General features: G+C 39.6%; 1 protein-coding gene across 2 annotated transcripts in view; it reads left to right on the forward strand.

The window, feature by feature from the left end:
* Nucleotides 1-18,136, forward strand: part of MLLT3 (MLLT3 super elongation complex subunit) — a 224,070-nt gene that overhangs the window by 125,443 nt on the left and 80,491 nt on the right. The window contains exons 3-4 of one of the 2 annotated variants that reach the window (XM_065406709.1): nucleotides 10,728-10,810; nucleotides 14,658-14,825. In XM_065406709.1, coding sequence (XP_065262781.1) covers nucleotides 10,728-10,810; nucleotides 14,658-14,825 — 251 coding nt within the window. The remainder of the gene's footprint in view (nucleotides 1-10,727; nucleotides 10,811-14,657; nucleotides 14,826-18,136) is intronic. The other variant, XM_065406708.1, reaches the window with a different exon arrangement.

The following is an 18,136-nucleotide window of genomic DNA, read 5'->3' on the forward strand; positions in this document are numbered from 1 at the left end:
TAGTATTCAGAATGCACATAGTGTGTGTATATATCAGAAGTGTGAAATGACTGAAGTAAAATTAATCTCATGTTAGAATAGAAAATTAATTGTTATAAGTGGTAGCTACATGCTGTGCTAACTCAAAACTGCTTTGTTTTTATTTCCTTTGTCTCTATCTCCAAAGGCTCCATTATCAGTCTTTATACTTCATGACTTTTTAACAGTCACTGCTAACAGACTACATTAAGTTATAGGTTCTTAGTTGATTCCAGTCAATTTCTCAGGTTTAGGTTAATGTCCTATGCATTGTATAAGAATGTGTATAAACACAAGTAGAAGTCCAGCGGCTTTCAGGTTTTGGAGGAAAGAAGGAGAAAAATCCAAGAAGTAAAACCTAACACATTTATATAAGCAATAGGAGGCCCATTGGTCCTGAGGATCTGGACCCAGTGGTAGAGGGCCAGAACCCATTTTTTTAGGGCTTGCAGTCCTGGCTTGCTGTGTGACCTTGGGAAAGTCATTTATATTGAGGTTTTCAAAGGCACTTAAGGGACTTAGGCACTCAAGTCCTATTGGAAATGGGCTTCAAAATCCCAGTCTAAGCCTCTTTGTTCCTCAGTTTCCTCATCTATAAAATGAGTATTATGACACTTACTTTTGTTAAAGTTCTTAGATTTCTACAAATGGAAAGTGCTGTAGAAGTGCCAGCTGGTGTTTGTTCATTTACAAGTTGACTATAATTTTCTTACTGCAATTTACTGGAAAAATGTTGCATTCATTGGCAGGAGCTATATTTTCTTTCACTTTGAAGAGCATTACAAGAACATTTACTAATAGTAAACTACGATGCTGATAGGTGCAGATAGAGAAGCTGTTCAGGACCAGCTTCTCCAGCATAGTCAACACAAAAATTCTGATTTTTTTTTTAACTCTTCCAAAATTCACTAGAGTTATCATGCTTTGAGTTGTGCTTTCATATAATAAGACAGTCACAATTTAAAAAATCAATGTTAACCCACATTTGCAATATAGTAGTAACTGAGATACTGGAGTGATTTCCTATGGTAAGTATAGAGAAGAATGAAATATTTCAGATATCACTCTTTGGGTGGATGTTGACTTTTTAATGGTGATCACTGTATTTTGCATAATTAATTACACCACAGTAAAGAATTCCTCTTTGGGGCTGAAATTCTATGCCTGTTACGTGCTCATAGGTGAACTTGTGTGCGTTAAATTTGAGGAAAAGCCCTTAATTCCTTTTCTGGTTTATGGATAAGTTGTACAAGTTGTTTTCTTATATTCCAAATGAGATTGTAGGCACTTGTTATTCAGATTGGGTTACAACAAGAACATGTAAATAGTCCTCAACTAGGAGTGTGTGCTTTATGCTTGAAAAACTTTGCATTTGATTGCACTTGATTGAATAAAGCTCAGGGTGATTTTTGAATATTTCAGACTGAATATGTGTAATGGAAAAATTTAAGTTATAAAGTATTTAATTCAGTACACATATGCACACTTCTCAGAACAGGATAAGGTGGCAATCTGATTTCTTCTAACTGCTGCCTTTCCACCGGGATCTTCTATCTAAGAACATAAGAACATAAGAACATAAGAAAGGCCGTACTAGGTCAGACCAAAGGTCCATCTAGCCCAGTATCTGTCTACCGACAGTGGCCAATGCCAGGTGCCCCAGAGGGAGTGAACCTAACAGGCAATGATCAAGTGATCTCTCTCCTGCCATCCATCTCCATCCTCTGACGAACAGAGGCTAGGGACACCATTCTTACCCATCCTGGCTAATAGCCATTTATGGACTTAGCCACCATGAATTTATCCAGTCCCCTTTTAAACATTGTTATAGTCCTAGCCTTCACAACCTCCTCAGGTAAGGAGTTCCACAAGTTGACTGTGCGCTGCGTGAAGAAGAACTTCCTTTTATTTGTTTTAAACCTGCTGCCTATTAATTTCTTTTGGTGACCCCTAGTTCTTGTATTATGGGAATAAGTAAATAACTTTTCCTTATCCACTTTCTCAACATCACTCATGATTTTATATACCTCTATCATGTCCCCCCTTAGTCTTCTCTTTTTCAAACTGAAGAGTCCTAGCCTCTTTAATCTTTCCTCATATGGGACCCTCTCTAAACCCTTAATCATTTTAGTTGCTCTTTTCTGAACCTTTTCTAGTGCTAGAATATCTTTTTTGAGGTGAGGAGACCACATCTGTACACAGTATTCGAGATGTGGGCGAACCATGGATTTATATAAGGGCAATAATATATTCTCAGTCTTATTCTCTATCCCCTTTTTAATGATTCCTAACATCCTGTTTGCTTTTTTGACCGCCTCTGCACACTGCGTGGACATCTTTAGAGAACTATCCACGATGACGCCAAGATCTTTTTCCTGACTCGTTGTAGCTAAATTAGCCCCCATCATGTTGTATGTATAGTTGGGGTTATTTTTTCCAATGTGCATTACTTTACATTTATCCACATTAAATTTCATTTGCCATTTTGTTGCCCAATCACTTCGTTTTGTGAGATCTTTTTGAAGTTCTTCACAATCTGCTTTGGTCTTAACTATCTTGAGTAGTTTAGTATCATCTGCAAACTTTGCCACCTCACTGTTTACCCCTTTCTCCAGATCATTTATGAATAAATTGAATAGGATAGGTCCTAGGACTGACCCTTGGGGAACACCACTAGTTACCCCTCTCCATTCTGAGAATTTACCATTAATTCCTACCCTTTGTTCCCTGTCCTTTAACCAGTTCTCAATCCATGAAAGGACCTTCCCTTTTATCCCATGACAGCTTAATTTACGTAAGAGCCTTTGGTGAGGGACCTTGTCAAAGGCTTTCTGGAAATCTAAGTACACTATGTCCACTGGATCCCCCTTGTCCACATGTTTGTTGACCCCTTCAAAGAACTCTAATAGATTAGTAAGACACGATTTCCCTTTACAGAAACCATGTTGACTATTGCTCAAGAGTTTATGTTTTTCTATGTGTCTGACAATTTTGTTCTTTACTATTGTTTCAACTAATTTGCCCGGTACCGACGTTAGACTTACCGGTCTGTAATTGCTGGGATCACCTCTAGAGCCCTTTTTAAATATTGGCGTTGCATTAGCTAACTTCCAGTCATTGGGTACCGAAGCCGATTTAAAGGACAGGTTACAAACCTTAGTTAATAGTTCCGCAACTTCACATTTGAGTTCTTTCAGAACTCTTGGGTGAATGCCATCTGGTCCCGGTGACTTGTTAATGTTGAGTTTATCAATTAATTCCAAAACCTCCTCTAGTGATACTTCAATCTGTGACAGTTCCTCAGATTTGTCACCTACAAAAGCCAGCTCAGGTTTGGGAATCTCCCTAACATCCTCAGCCGTGAAGACTGAAGCAAAGAATCCATTTAGTTTCTCCGCAATGACTTTATCATCTTTAAGCGCTCCTTTTGTATTTTCATCGTCAAGGGGCCCCACTGGTTGTTTAGCAGGCTTCCTGCTTCTGATGTACTTAAAAAACATTTTGTTATTACCTTTGGAGTTTTTGGCTAGCCGTTCTTCAAACTCCTCTTTGGCTTTTCTTATTACACTCTTGCACTTAAGTTGGCAGTGTTTGTGCTCCTTTCTATTTGCCTCACTAGGATTTGACTTCCACTTTTTAAAGGAAGTCTTTTTATCTCTCACTGCTTCTTTTACATGGTTGTTAAGCCACGGTGGCTCTTTTTTAGTTCTTTTACTGTTTTTCTTAATTTGGGGTATACATTGAAGTTGAGCCTCTATTATGGTGTCTTTAAAAAGGGCACTCCAGCCTCTCTTCTTTCCTCCTTACTTTTCCCCCTTGGTGTTTTTTTTTTTTTTAAATGTATAATCCTTAGATCAAGTTTCCCAAACTTCTCAAATCTAGATTATAAATTCTTTAGTTTATGGACTCCCACTAGTTCTTTGTACAGCCCATAGCACAACAGGGTCCTATTTTGGTTGGGCCTACTTCACATATTGCACATGTATAGTTTTCCTTGTTTTTTTGTTAACTGGATAGCTTATAATATACCTGGATATGTTAATCTCTGTTCTTTAAATATATGCCTGAAAATAAATGAGATGATGTGCTGTTTAGCAGTGTTAATTTGGTCATAGAAACTCTTTCCTGATTTTTTTTAAATAACTGCACTGTTCTAAAACCCAGTGTGTGGGGTTTTTTTTAAATTTAATTATGCCACAATACAGTGGTTTTCCCCCTGTCCCATTTCCACTTATGCCAGACCTCCACAAACTTCCCACTGTGTTTGCTATTTTGGTCTGTATTTGCTAACTGTTCTTGCCTATCATATTATGTCTATTTGTTTTCCTTTGGAGCTTTTCTTTCCTTTTTTTTTCTTTTTTGGTCATTCTTGTTTTTTGTGGCTTTCCAAGTTCCTGCCATTCCCTGATAATTCCACATTCCCGTTCTCCCACTCTCCAGAATGTTCTAGGTAAGGTTTGCGCATTGATCAGGCTAAACTGCCTGTGCATTTGCAGCAGAACTGAGTACTGTGGGAACTTCTGAAAAACAAAATGAGAAGCTTGTGCCCACAGACTGCTGCCTGAGCCTGTACACAGGAGCTGCTCCTGCCAGCAGCTATATTAATGGCTTCCACAAGAGCAGGGAGGGAAATAGAGGGTGCTTCCATTTGGTCTAGTAATTGTACTCTGGTCTTCACCAAAGAGTTTCTAGTAGCAGCAGGAAATTTCACACAGAGCAGCTCCACTTTCTTCACATATTTAGGCAATCAGCTTCTTGTTGGCAGGCCACGCTTAGAAGCCCTTGCATTAACCATGTCCCTGCTTCATCTTTTATCATCCCTAGGAGTCTGTGTGAACATGAAAAAGTCTATCGAATTTATAGGAGCTACTCTAGACTCAGGGTGAGGGCTTATCACCTAATGGACAGATTTCATGCCATAAGCAACTTGATACACCAACTCATATGTACCAAGTGAGCACAGCATGAACACTGTTGCCAACTTTCACATGGTAAATAAGCACCCCAACTTTCACAATAAGTCAAAAATCAAGCTAATCCCATTTCAAAACAAGGCCAAAACAAGCCAATCCCTCAGAACCCCAACACTCTGTGACTAGATCCCCCCAGCGTGCAGTCTGGGACTTTGGTGAACCCGCTGTGCACTCCTTACTCTCTCCCTCGCCTTGCCCTGCTTGTCCCCCTTTGCCCCTACTTGCCGGGAGCTGATAAAAAAAAAAAAAAGTAACACTACAAGAAGCTACTAGCCAACAAACAACTCACAAGCCAATTAAGCCAAAAACAAGCATTTTTTCCCCACGGGTTTGGCATATCTGAGCATGAACAGTGACAGTTCCCACCAGAATGGGGGCCTCACTAATTGGGTGGAAAGATCTTGGATTAGTCTATGTGGCTGTTCCACCTCCCACACTCGACAAGGCAGTAATTATGAATGCCTCCCTGCTAGTCTGGGGAGCCCACATAGACGATCACATGGTGCAGGGCCCTTGAATATCCCAAGAGACTAGAATGCATGTAAATCTTCTGGAACTCTCTCCTGTCATTGAACATTGCCTTCCTCATTGCCATCACTTCAGCCAGAACTTAGGGCCCTAATGGCTGATCTACCATACACAATATTTCATAAGGACAAAGTGTCTTTACAACTACACCCAAAATTCATTCCTAAGATAGCTGTGGGAATTTCACATAAACCAGTCAGTTCACTTACCTGTATTTTTTTCCCCAAAGCCCCATGACTCTAGTGAGGAGATGAGATTTCATTCCTTCAATGTGCGATGAGCATTGGCATTTTACCTATAAAGAACAAAACTGATCAGACAGTCATCTAGATTTTTTGTTGCCATAGTAGAATGAGTCTGAAGTCAAGCTGCCCATCTCAGAGTGTCTCTAAGTGGATATCTGGCTGTATCTTACTCTATCAATTCTCACAGCTTCCTCCCTCATATGGGATAAGGACACAAATGGTCTCACTGGCATTAGGTATTCTTTCTTGACAGTTGCAGAGCAGCTACATGCAATTCCATCCACACGTTTTCGAGACAATAGCCTTGGTCCAGGACTCCTTCACTGACGCATCCTTTGGGGCAGTAGTTCAACAAATAGCTATACCATCTGCACCCTTGCAACACCCTCCCCTCTGAGTGCTGCTTGTCATTGGAATAGGGAAAGGGGTGCTGGAACAATTTTTATAGTGGGGGTGCTGAGAACCATTGAACCAAACTGTAAACACTCCATATGATGGAAACCACTTCAAACCAGGGGTGTGGCAGCATCCTTAGTTCCAGAACCTATGCATAGGGACCAGCAATCGAAAAAGAATGGGAAGTTACTTAGCTTATTGTAACTGGAGTTTGTTGAGATGTGTGGTCCCTATCTATATTCCACTACCTGCCGTCCTTCTCCCTTGCTTCAGATCTTGGCAAGATTTGCAGTAGAGGGGGAACCAAAGAGCTGATTGGTCTGTTCCTCCCTTATATCCTTGGTGCAGAGCTTGAGGAGAGCAGGGGTGCAGGCATGGACCAATGGACACTGCTTGTAAGATTATTCCAGTCTCAGGTGTGTGGAGCACATGCACACCCACATTGGAATACAGATAGGGACAACACATCTCAAAGAACTCCAGTTACAGTAAAGTAAGTATCTTCCCTTTCAGCACTGCTAATTGCTTTGTAAATCTAAGAAAATAAATATCTCAGGGGAAGAAAAAAGAAAATATTTATACTGAAGGTGTTTTCTGGACCACTTAGATGCACAAGAAGAAGCTGACATGGCATATATGAGAAATGAGACCTCAGTGCATTTCACTTAATGGGAGCCTGAGACTTCAGTACCAGCCAATCTATTCTTCTCAGACATGAAATGTTTCTGTATTGCATCATTTCCATTTGGGTAAATCTTACTGCTTAACCTCTCCCTCTTTTTGTAAATGGCTTTCAGTCTCCTGTCTCCACAACTGCATGGTCAAAGCTCATTAGAGTACTACAAGTAAAACCCAGTGGCGCTGGAACATATTTAATAGTGGGGGTGCTGAAAGCCAGCCCCCTGATTTCCCCCCCCCCAAGCTGAGGCTTTCAGCACCCCCACTACTAACAATGTTCCAGTGCCACTGGGTTTTACTTGTAGTACTCTAGTAGCCAGCAGCCGGGACCCTGGGTGCATGGGGCTGGCAACCTGGAGTCTGGGGGTGCTGCAGCACCCCCCACTCCCCTAGTTCCCATGCCTACGGTAAAACCTGTCTCCTAGCCTGACTTTCCAGGGGCAGGGAGGAGGAGTAGAGCTCATGTAACCTGCATTCAGGAGGTGTCAGTATGTATTATTTTAACAAGTGAATGCCCTTAATTAAGACTATTATGTTTAAATTTTCAAAAGCTTCTTCAGCATGTAAAAGCTCTTGGTTTTAAAAGAGAACACTTGTATGCTGTTAATACTATGTGAAATGTGGAATACTGGCGTTGGCTGTTTTTCAGATAAATGGCTGAGTTTAAAGCTTAAAAAGATCCCTATGTCTGAAACTCCCCTCTTTGTTTTGCTCTACCTTACTGCACTCTTTCCTTCAAACCCCTTCTTAAAATGCACTTCTTTCAAGAGACTTTCATGAACTGTAATTCCTCCTCTTTCCTACCACGAAAATTGAAAGACATTTTAAATAATGATTGGAGGGGGGGGAAACGTGTAATGAACATAGCACATACGAAACATTAGGGTGTGTTCATCCTGCTTTTCCTGCCTCCCTTTCCTGCATCCTTGGTTTATGAGATGTAAACTACATGGTGACAGGCTGCTGCACTGGTATGCAGGGAAGTGATAGTGTATGGAATCTTTCTCGCTTCTGCACCGAGTCTGGTCCAAGGGCTGCACAGGGCTAACAGCGCTATAGCCATCCCAAAGGGGAGGGCCAGAAGGAGGAGCTATGGCCCTACCCCCCTCGGTACTCTGCAGTGAGCAGCAGAGCTTGCCTGGCCACAGCGGGGGAACACACCGACTATACTCACTTTAGTGTGTAGTAACAGCCACACTCACTGTGGAAGCTGGAGAGTTGTGGCAGGTTCTGTAGCACCTGAATATTTGCCAGCACCTTAAATATATGGTATTACTTTGTCTCTATAGATTGTAATTAATTTGGGACAGGCAACTTGTTTCTCTGATCTGTCTGTAAAGTGCACTGTGCACTGTTGTTGGTTTTTATTAGTAGTACGTACAGCATCTGTGGTAAAAATGTTTCCGTTTAATGTATATAACAGGGGTGGCCAAACAGTGGCTCATGAGCCATGTGTGGCTCTTTGACCATTAAAGTATGGCTCGCAGAACTCCCCCCCCCCCCCCTCATTCTCCACCTACCAGACTGGGTGGGAGGAGCTCGGCACCTCTGCCTTGTGGTGGAGTAGGGGCTTGTGCCCAGCAAGGAGGAGGTTCTCGGCAGGGCCGGCTCCAGGCACCAGCTTAACAAGCAGGTGCTTGGGGCGGCCAAGGGAGAGGGGCGGCACCTGCGGCAATTTGGGGGCGGCAGGTCCCTCGCTCCCTGTGGGAGCGAAAGACCTGCCACTGAACTGCCGCCGCCGATCGCAGCTTTTTTTTTTTTTTTCCAATTGCCCCGCCGCCGATCGCGGCTTTTTTTTTTTTTTTTGCTTGGGGCGGCAGAAATGCTGGAGCCGGCCCTGGTTCTCGGGGCTTTTGCCCTGTGGCTGAAGCTGAAGCCCCGAGCCCTGGCAGGAATGCTCTGGCTCTCAAACTTCTGAAGATTGTCATATATGGCTTGGAGGGTCAGTAAGTTTGGCCACCCTGGTATATAAGGTCACTCACTTTATATAACATACATTTTACAATGCAACCTCCTAGCAATACCAAATGAGCTCTTATAGTGCAGCAGATACTAATTTATCTGGGGAATTACTATACACAGGTTCAATCTGTCAGCTAACACTGATATAACAAGACCAGATGGTCCAGAAGAAGTCATGTGTTCACATCAGTTCCACCAGTCATCCGCAGAGGATCTGGCAATCTCCTATCGTGTCACTGAGATGATAGCACACAGGAAATTAGCTTGTACAAACACTGATGTAATATTAAGGAACTGGCTTAACACCTCTGAAGAGTTAAGGTTTCCCTAGCTCTCTCAGCTTAGTGTGATCTTGTATCATGTCATTTACTCTGCAATGCTTTAGCATAGCTAAACAGGAGGAAGAAGAGGCCTGGGTTCTGAATCTCCTGAACTTTTTGAAAAGGTCAGGGCTAGAGTTTTGGCTTGAGTTGAGAGTTTTAGTCCCAAGGCTCACGTTTAAAGTTGCTGGAGTTACACACAACTAAAAGTGCATGTACTACATCGACAATATAGGGGAAAATGTTATCTAGGTATATTGATGTTGTAAATCTTATCCTATTATAGAAGTCCACACCCTAAGGTGTACCGTTTGTATGTACTGCTCTAATACCGTAACATAATTCACCATTCTTGAGACTACCAAAGCCTACTATATGCCAGAATATCGTGGCTTTTCAGCATGTGGCAGATTTTGGTTTAATTGGGATACAGTAATACACAAATTACAGAGAGTCGCTCTACTGTCTTTGAAAGGGTGTTTCACAAACTCCACCACGGTGGATTGATTTAAATCAAGGCAATTTAATTAATGGTTTAAATAAACTGTTTTAATCAGTTTTCCATTTGTACTTCAGCTATTTTTTAAAGAAAGGTGCATTCTCATTCATCGATATACCGTAGCTATTTTAAAGCAATTATAGAGCTCAATATATTTAGATATTTATTAACTGTACATCCTAAATGTTTTAGAAAATGGTGAATGATATACTGCTTATGTACTAGAGAATTAATATTTTGCTCATGATTTGTGTCAAACTGTATTAGGATGGTAACTGGAATTTAATTAAACATAAACCGTATATAACATATATTTTTATTAAACAAAACAGTCTTACATGGATTACATACACTTGGATACATAAACTTCAATGTTTTTCCATGAGCTGGAGAATAATTTTGCATGGTGGGTGGAGTCATATTCATAATTTGAGAACTGAGACAATCAGAGCTCATGTAGGGAAAAGCTATAAAATAGGAGTCTGAGACCACCCAGATGGGCTCAGTGGATGATCCTGGTGAGATGCATGATGGTGTCTCCTGGAATCTGAGGCTGGATCCCGATGCCTTTGATTACTTTGCCAGTCTCTTACACCCAGAAGTACAGCCTTTGGGTCCTCCATTGGATCAAGCACTTAACACAGTACATGACCTATTGTGCCATATTTATTAAATTTGATCTCAAAACTTTGTTGTTTTTCCCTAACTCTTTCTTTATATAGAAAAGCAGACTTTAACTCAAAGTTTTTGATAAGAGGCTCATGGATTCAACATATTTATTTTTAGTTACCGGTAAATGTTTTAAGAGGTGATATGTTTAGGCCTTAACATATTTTATATTGAATTCAGTTTTAATATTAAATAGGTTATTTTTAAAAAGAAAAATGTATTATAATTTACATTACAAAATAAAAAAATCTGGTTTAAATACAAAAAATCAATCAATTCGTATGCACCCTGAACTCAGCAGAGGGAAGTAAAAAACAAAACTGTGACCAACTCTGTACCTACATGTCTAAATGAAATGCTTGTTCTAATCTTGCCATCTTCTTCAAACTACTAATGACCCTTGTTATTAAACAGATCTTCTTCTTTTTTATTGTTTTAGTGTGTAAAGATCCACCTTACAAAGTTGAAGAATCTGGGTATGCTGGTTTCATTTTGCCAATTGAAGTGTACTTCAAAAACAAGGTATGCAGTCTGATACTATTTAACTTCCTGCAAAAAAATTAATATGCAAGTTATTTGATAGTTTGCATTTTAATTCACAAATCACAAAAAACTTGTTAAATGCCATCATAAAAAATTACTACAAACTCTAAAAATTATGGCTAGTTTGAATGACAGAATTGGTTTGCACAGTGATTTGTGCAGATTGTTCTATGAAATTAGGATTACCTGAGAAAAACTGAGAAGGATTACTAGCCTTTGTCAGAAATTGACTAGGATTTTAGGAAGTTTTTAAAATGGTACTTGAGTTTAAAAAAAGAAGCTGATTTTGATGCTGTTTTTACATAGGCCCCATTGTTCTAATTAATATTGCCAATTTGTGTCATTTAGTTTACTTTTTGGTCGTTCAAAGGGAATCTTTTTATACCGTATCCTCTCTGGAAAAAAAAATTAGTGTAATGTGAATAATGATACTTTTGAATTCAACATTACCAGGGGGCACAGTTAAAAATAGAGTTTTTGCCATTCCACAAAGATTTCAGTATTGTGGTTTCTCCCAGTATAATTTCCGATAGATACTTTGTTTTCTGCAGGTACTTAAGGTAGTTAACATTGAGATTTTAATTAAATACATGAAAGGGACTCTATAGCTAATAACTTTTCAGATAAAAAAGAATTGGATTTGGGGGGGCGGGGATGGAGGGGAATAATCCAAGTTCCATAGCTTCTTGAATTTAGTGTAAAGTACTTTAGTGTAAAGTATCACAGTATTTCAAGTTGCATACATTTGACCGTTCAATGTGGTTTGGTGGAGCTGCTGTTGTAAATGAAACACACAAACAGTATTAGTAGCTTATCTTGTAATACTGAATTCACCAAAATGTAGTTTGACATACTGGCTTGAAACAGAAACACGTATTTATATATTTTGGTTACATCTCTGTTTTTAGAATTTTAAAGACTAGTGCACTAAAAAAAACCTTGCGTAGCCAAAGTATTCATTGAAACCCGCTCACTTAAAAGGTGGTTTAGATAAGTGCATTTACACAAGTTTCAAAATGCTTTTAAGTAGGCACTACAATGTTCCATTCTTTTCTATGGAAAGTTCTGCCAAGATACAGTACATGATTTTTTTCTGCTCATCCTATTTTAGGATTTGCTCAGGTACCTTTTAGGTTGTTGGTTTTGAATAGTAGATGTTGAATGATAAGATTTGCAATGTTCCCTGTATCAATCTGTGGAGTGTAGGGCTTACTCTGCCTCACCTGATAGTGGAGAAAGAAATAGAATTGATTTAGTGATTAACTGGCTTTTTGGTGCATTTGTCTCCTTTAGGGAGTAGCTTGGTTCATTCCAGGATATCTGACTTGATTATAGAAAAGCAGTCCATTTTCTGGGTCTTTAAGCCCCATCCATTCAGAGTTCAGCCCAAAACCGGGGACTCAAAGTCAGAAGACAGTGATTCATTGAAGCATCTCTACAGAGGCTTCCCGCCCGACATTTCTTTTTTTGTTTTCCACCCAGACTTTTGGCTGCCTTTGCTGAATATGGAGGCCTTCAAGTCACAGGAGCTCTCCAGCAGGAATTGTGGCATGTACTGAAATCAAGGACAAGGCTCCAATGATTACAGCTCACCTCACTCTCAAGCAACATTTGGAATTGGGAATTTGCAAACATCCCTCACCCCTGTTTTGGTGCCATGGAAATCAAGAAGCAGCAGTTGGACTGTGGGTCAGCCAGTTCTTCGCACAGATGCAGCATCAAAACCCTTCCTGTGGTCAATAGCACACAAAGGGGAAAAGACACAAAAATAGGGCCAAATCTAATTCGTGAAGGTCTCTTCAGCCAAAATATTACCTTCTCCTGGCTCAGCTACTCTTCCTCCCCCAAGCTGCTTCACAGGGATTCCAGTACAGAGAATGAGGGGATAGATTGGAGGAGGAAGAGGAGACAGATGATCATCACTTATTCAAGGTAGACAACTTTTCCATTTCTGATTCCGAAGGTGTCCAAGGTTTATGTAGACAAGAAAGGGGTGCAGGAAGCCATCTGCTGTGGACCTTGGACTCAAAGACTTACAGTATTCCTGTTCCTGAGACTAAAAAGGAATTGGTAGAAAATCCAATATGCTCTTCCCTCTGACAGAAAATTTTTCAAAGCTTTAAGGAATCGCAGGAATGCAGAGAAGCATATGGCATATTCAGCTGCAATGAGGGTGCAGTTAACAGCAATTGAGAAATGTACAGTAGTCCCTTAAAACATGCTTTTAGATCCAAGGTTTCACTACACTGAAAAATGCACTTTCATTTTTAAAAAGGGTATATGAGCCAACTAGGGGAGTTAAAGTGAGTTTCAGTGTGTTCTGCCCTCCTGTCAGGGCTGCCATTAAATAATGGCTGTGGCTTTTACGGATGCTTCTTACAGTAAATTTCTGCTTTGAAGTGACAGGCTCTGGTCATCAAATGTTCAGCAAAATTCTTTGAAGACTCCAGTTTGTTCACTTCTTCAACTTGGGCTTATATAGCAAACCTGAATGGCCAGGGGAATGGTGTGGCTCTGCCCAAATAGTTTGAGGAATAATTTACTTAATTTTCCCCAGGAAACCATATATTAGCCTCTCTATGCCTTCATCCGTGGTACATTTCAATATAGTCAATCAAGCTACTGGTTCATCTAAAGGGGACTGCTCTCCTCTGTCTGTCTTCAGAAGCAAGCTACTGCAGGCTGCTTATCCCAGTTCCTTTTCCTGGGTCACTGCTTCAAGTTCAGAGATAAAGCAGCTTTGAGGACTTAACCTGACTTTGTTTAAAATCTTTGTTTTGAATTTTTTTTACTGTAATTATGATTTTCAAGCTTCCTGCTGTCCACATCCTTGGAATCCTGAGGAGTCAAAAGTAAATACTTTTTTAAATATGATTTAAGCACCCGTAGTGTGCTTGCCACCGAACGAGACCAAATACAGCACTCCCTCTGAGTAGCTTATGATCAAAAAGACATGCTGGATGTATGCTGAAACTGTTATACTTGGGAGAGCTAAGGACTCTCTTATAAATCTGACAGCTTATTTTTCTCTTATTAGTACTCTGTCTTATGTGTCCATTTTTTGGCAACTTGTGTTGTACAACTGACAGGCATAGTGAGTTGAGTGATGTCCATTGTTGTCTTCTCTTAAGACTTGCTCTTGTGGAGTAGTTGCCCCATTTGGGGCTTCTAAGAGAGAAATATACAAGGATAGTTGTAAGCCTACAACATGCTTAATTGATTCCTTGTCCTGGTATTACAAATTGGAGTCTAGTCATTGATATTAGTAACTTTTTTGGTAGAGGAGCTTTCCAAGTGATAAAGCATTGGTGATCCCTTCCATGTCATGTGTGACTTACCCCCATTTTACTCCCTATATTGGTACAGGGAACATGGAAAAAAGCTATATGTAATTACTACCTGAAAGTGTCATTCCTTACTACACTAGCAATAGCAAGATATTTTATTTATTTTGTGGTGAAATGTTTGGAAATCTAGTTGATTAGTCTGGATCCTGGGTGATGAGGTCACATCAGTAGTGACAAGGAACAAAATGAGCAGAGACCATACGCAGTAGTATGCTAGGTTGTCAGTTTTATTCCTGTTAACTTTTTTTTTTTTTTTACTGCTTATGAAGAAGAATCAGCTCCAGATTACTACAGAGGATCTTACATTAAAAATGAACTGTTGCTGCAAGCTTTATGCCACTAGTTTTAATGTCGTAACAAATGTCGTAACGTTCATTTTAATTGACACCTTCTTTATTTAACTCTTTTATGTAGCACTTGTTTTTAAGCTAATTATTTGTGGTGGTAGACTTTTCTATTTGGTTATTTTCAACCCTCAGGAAGAACCGAAGAAAGTCCGCTTTGACTATGACTTATTCCTGCACCTTGAAGGCCACCCACCTGTAAACCACCTCCGCTGCGAAAAGCTCACATTCAACAACCCAACTGAAGAATTCAGAAGAAAATTGCTGAAGGCCGGAGGGGTGAGTCCCACGCCCATGTTGAAAGTCATCACATTAAAGAACTTGCTGCTTATTGCTGGTGCACTGAGTGTAATAAAAGTTGCTTTGAGAGTAAAATTAAGTGGAGTATGTGAGTGATTAGCTTACTGCCTATTGTTTGAGGGGGAACAAGTAAGCAGACTTTTTTTTTTGACTGACTGACTAATGCCAAAGTACACTATTAGTTAATGGTATCTTTCACTGTCTTCAAGGTTAAAGTCTTCACATTTATTTCTGCAAAGGCAATAAGGAAATTAAGTTCATAAATGAAACTGCTTTATATGGGCCTCTGAAGTTGAAATGCAGGATACAAACTGTGGTGAGCTCAAATAACACAAAGTTAAACTTTGTTTAAAAAACTGTGATTATAGTGTTTGGAAAATTAAGTGGACCAAGTGCAGAAGTGATATGTAAGGCAGCATGAATTAGACTCCATTACCCTCAGACTGCTTTCGATCTACTTATACCTGCTCTTCTGATTTGTAAGAGAGACAAAGTTGGTGTAAGTTACACAGTAGGAGCTAGAAGACAATGTATGAAGGTGTAAGTTACACCAACTTAAAGTTTGTCTATGACCCTGTAGGTAAGACTTTGAGGGTGTGAAATGCAGCATCTGCTAGCATGCTGCACTGTAATTCCCTTGTGTGGAAGCTGCCTGTGCTAACTAAAAGGTACCTAGTTAGAGGACTACATTAACACGAACAGCAACATCCACATGGGGGAGTTACAGCGTAGCATGCTGGTATGTGCCATATTCCAAATTGTGGGACTATGTAGAAGTAGCTTTAGACTTCTTTCCATATCGGTTGAATGGGTGTTAGTAGGCCTAAGACAGTCTGTTAATGTGTGAGGGACAAACTTATATCACATGTATGAATGTTAACGTCTTCGGAGGAAAGTGCCTCACTGTTTTGGTGTGTGTTTATATGAGGGAGAGGTTTCTGTTTATACGTTGAGTAGTCATAAGTAAATAAAAGGATTATTCTTATTTGGCTTATGTAGGGGGTCTTCGAAAAAAGAACAGGTCTTGTACAAATGTATACAGTCACAAAAAGAAAGGGATGGATCAATGGATACAAATGATTTGAGACAGTAACTAGTTAGAAAGCAAGTAGTCATGGCCTGAAATTGAAGAGGGGACTAGTTTTATAAGTGTTTCAGGCAAAATGTCTTAGCTTAATAGGATCTTTGAAAATAAAACATTAAGTGGTGTGCATAAATTGGAAGAGGGAGCTAGGTATGTTTCTGGAGAAAAGGATAAGTCTGTTGCTATAGTAGCCCTGTGTGGCTAAATTTAACTTGCATTTGCTAGAATTAGAAGTGCAGCCCTGGATGGGCTTATTTCTGGCTTTTTAAAATGTGCTTACAGATAAAAGGCCAAAAATATTTGAAAAGTCCCTTTTTAAATACTTAGCATATTGTATATTAGTCCAGGCTTCACTGGAAAAGTTAGTTCTGCTATTGTAAGGTAACCTGAATGTACACTTTCTAACAGTTTTAATTATTAAAAAAAAAAAAAAAAAAAAAAAACACAGACCATGTTGACTATCTTGCTACCATTTATTTGTTTTTCAGCTGGACAATAAGTGTCTAACACCTTAGATTTGATTATAAATGACTTAACTTTGTGCGGTGCCAAAATGCATTTATCCCTCTTGTTCTGTATACATCATTATCTGTTTGTTGTGCATCATTTTCTCTTGCTATTTGGAGAAGACAAACCAACCATCATTGTCTTTTCTCTCTCACCTTCCTCATGTACTGGCAGTCAACAAGTCACCCGTATCTGAGGCTACTAGTCTTTCATACTTCCCTCTGTTAATTATCTCTTTGCTAGTGGCCTATATCAAATCAATTCAGTACAGAAAATGCAATAAGGTCTTGTCCATTTAGTAGTTAAATTACACCTGAAGGACTAAAGGTCCTCATCGACCTCCAGTACTGGAAGACCCATTTTATTTTTACTAATGTAAATTCTCCTTACTCTTCAGGACGGAGGTAGGAGCACTGAAAATCTGCCCCTCCCCTCTATACTGAAGAGTGATTGAATAGACAACTGACTGAATCTAGGATGTAGCACTGCTGATGCAAGTGATACACTTCAGATCAAGATGAGCATTTTCAGGGCAATTAATTTAGGAGTGTTTTCAGCATCATTGTTTCAGCTTCTGTCTTCCCCTTATGTGGAAGCCCAAACCATGAATAGTCCTGCATGTGCTTCTCGCAAGTCAAATGAAGTTGCTTCAGGAAATCTAAACTGGAGGCCTAGTGATTTATGTCTCTAGTTGGCAACATTTAAGACAAGGTCGAGTTATTCTCCTTCAAGATGAATGGTGCTCTTTAAATGTAAAATACTGTGTACTCTTTTTAAGAGTAAAAGATGAACTCTAAAACTCTCCCAAATTGAGAATCTTTTGATTGGTTTTTTTAATAGTTGTATGGAGAATGTTTATTTTCTTTCCAAAGCTCAAGTCCTGCATTAATGTGTCCTGTGTGCAAACAGGATGGGAAATACATTACTACAGTACATCCAGTTTCCTGAAAATGATACTGTTCTTCCTTTTATGGTCCTCTTGATTCTGAACGATTACTGTTCAAATCCCATTTTGGAATATTCCCTTCCAAATGATAAGCTTGACTCCAAATGCTTGTCTTATCTCTAAGGAGGAGGTGGGGTGAGGGAGAGAGGGGAGTTAGAGTATATCTTCCCGCCATCATAAAGATGAAGGGCAGGCTTTGTGTAGGCACTATCCAAGTACACATGCTTTGAAAATAAATTGAGGCTTTTTCTTTAGACATGAGAAACAAACACAGAGGAGAACTATTTGCATTTTCTAAGCCTGTTTTCAGACTGTTGGAAAATACTGGACTCCACCCAGAAGACCAACCTAGAATAACTTGGAGTCATGCCATATTTCAATAACCATAGTCTCCTGTCTAACACTGCATTTAGTGTCATCAAAGTTGAAGCACAAAATGTGACCTAAATCACCATAAGTTAGAAGATCCTAAGATTCAGCTGATTCTGTGTAGCTGATTTCCCTTCCAGTCTGAGAATTATTTTCTTATCACAAAAAAGATAAGGTGTAATTTGGCCTTGGAACTGATATTTCTATAATCAAGAAATTTAAGGAGAACATTTGTTCCAAACAGTTGTACAAAGGTCATGTCCAATTTACAAGTCCTTTTCCAAAGCTTGGTTTCTGCAGGAGGACATTTTCTACACAGAAATCCCTTCAGAAATAACTTTGTCCATCTCTAGCTTCCAGTTTTAATTAAATTAATCTCTGGATTTTTGAATCTATATGGAGAGGGAA

This window comes from Emys orbicularis, chromosome 6 (assembly GCF_028017835.1).
Source record: "Emys orbicularis isolate rEmyOrb1 chromosome 6, rEmyOrb1.hap1, whole genome shotgun sequence".
In the NCBI taxonomy this organism is placed as follows: Eukaryota; Metazoa; Chordata; order Testudines; family Emydidae; genus Emys; species Emys orbicularis.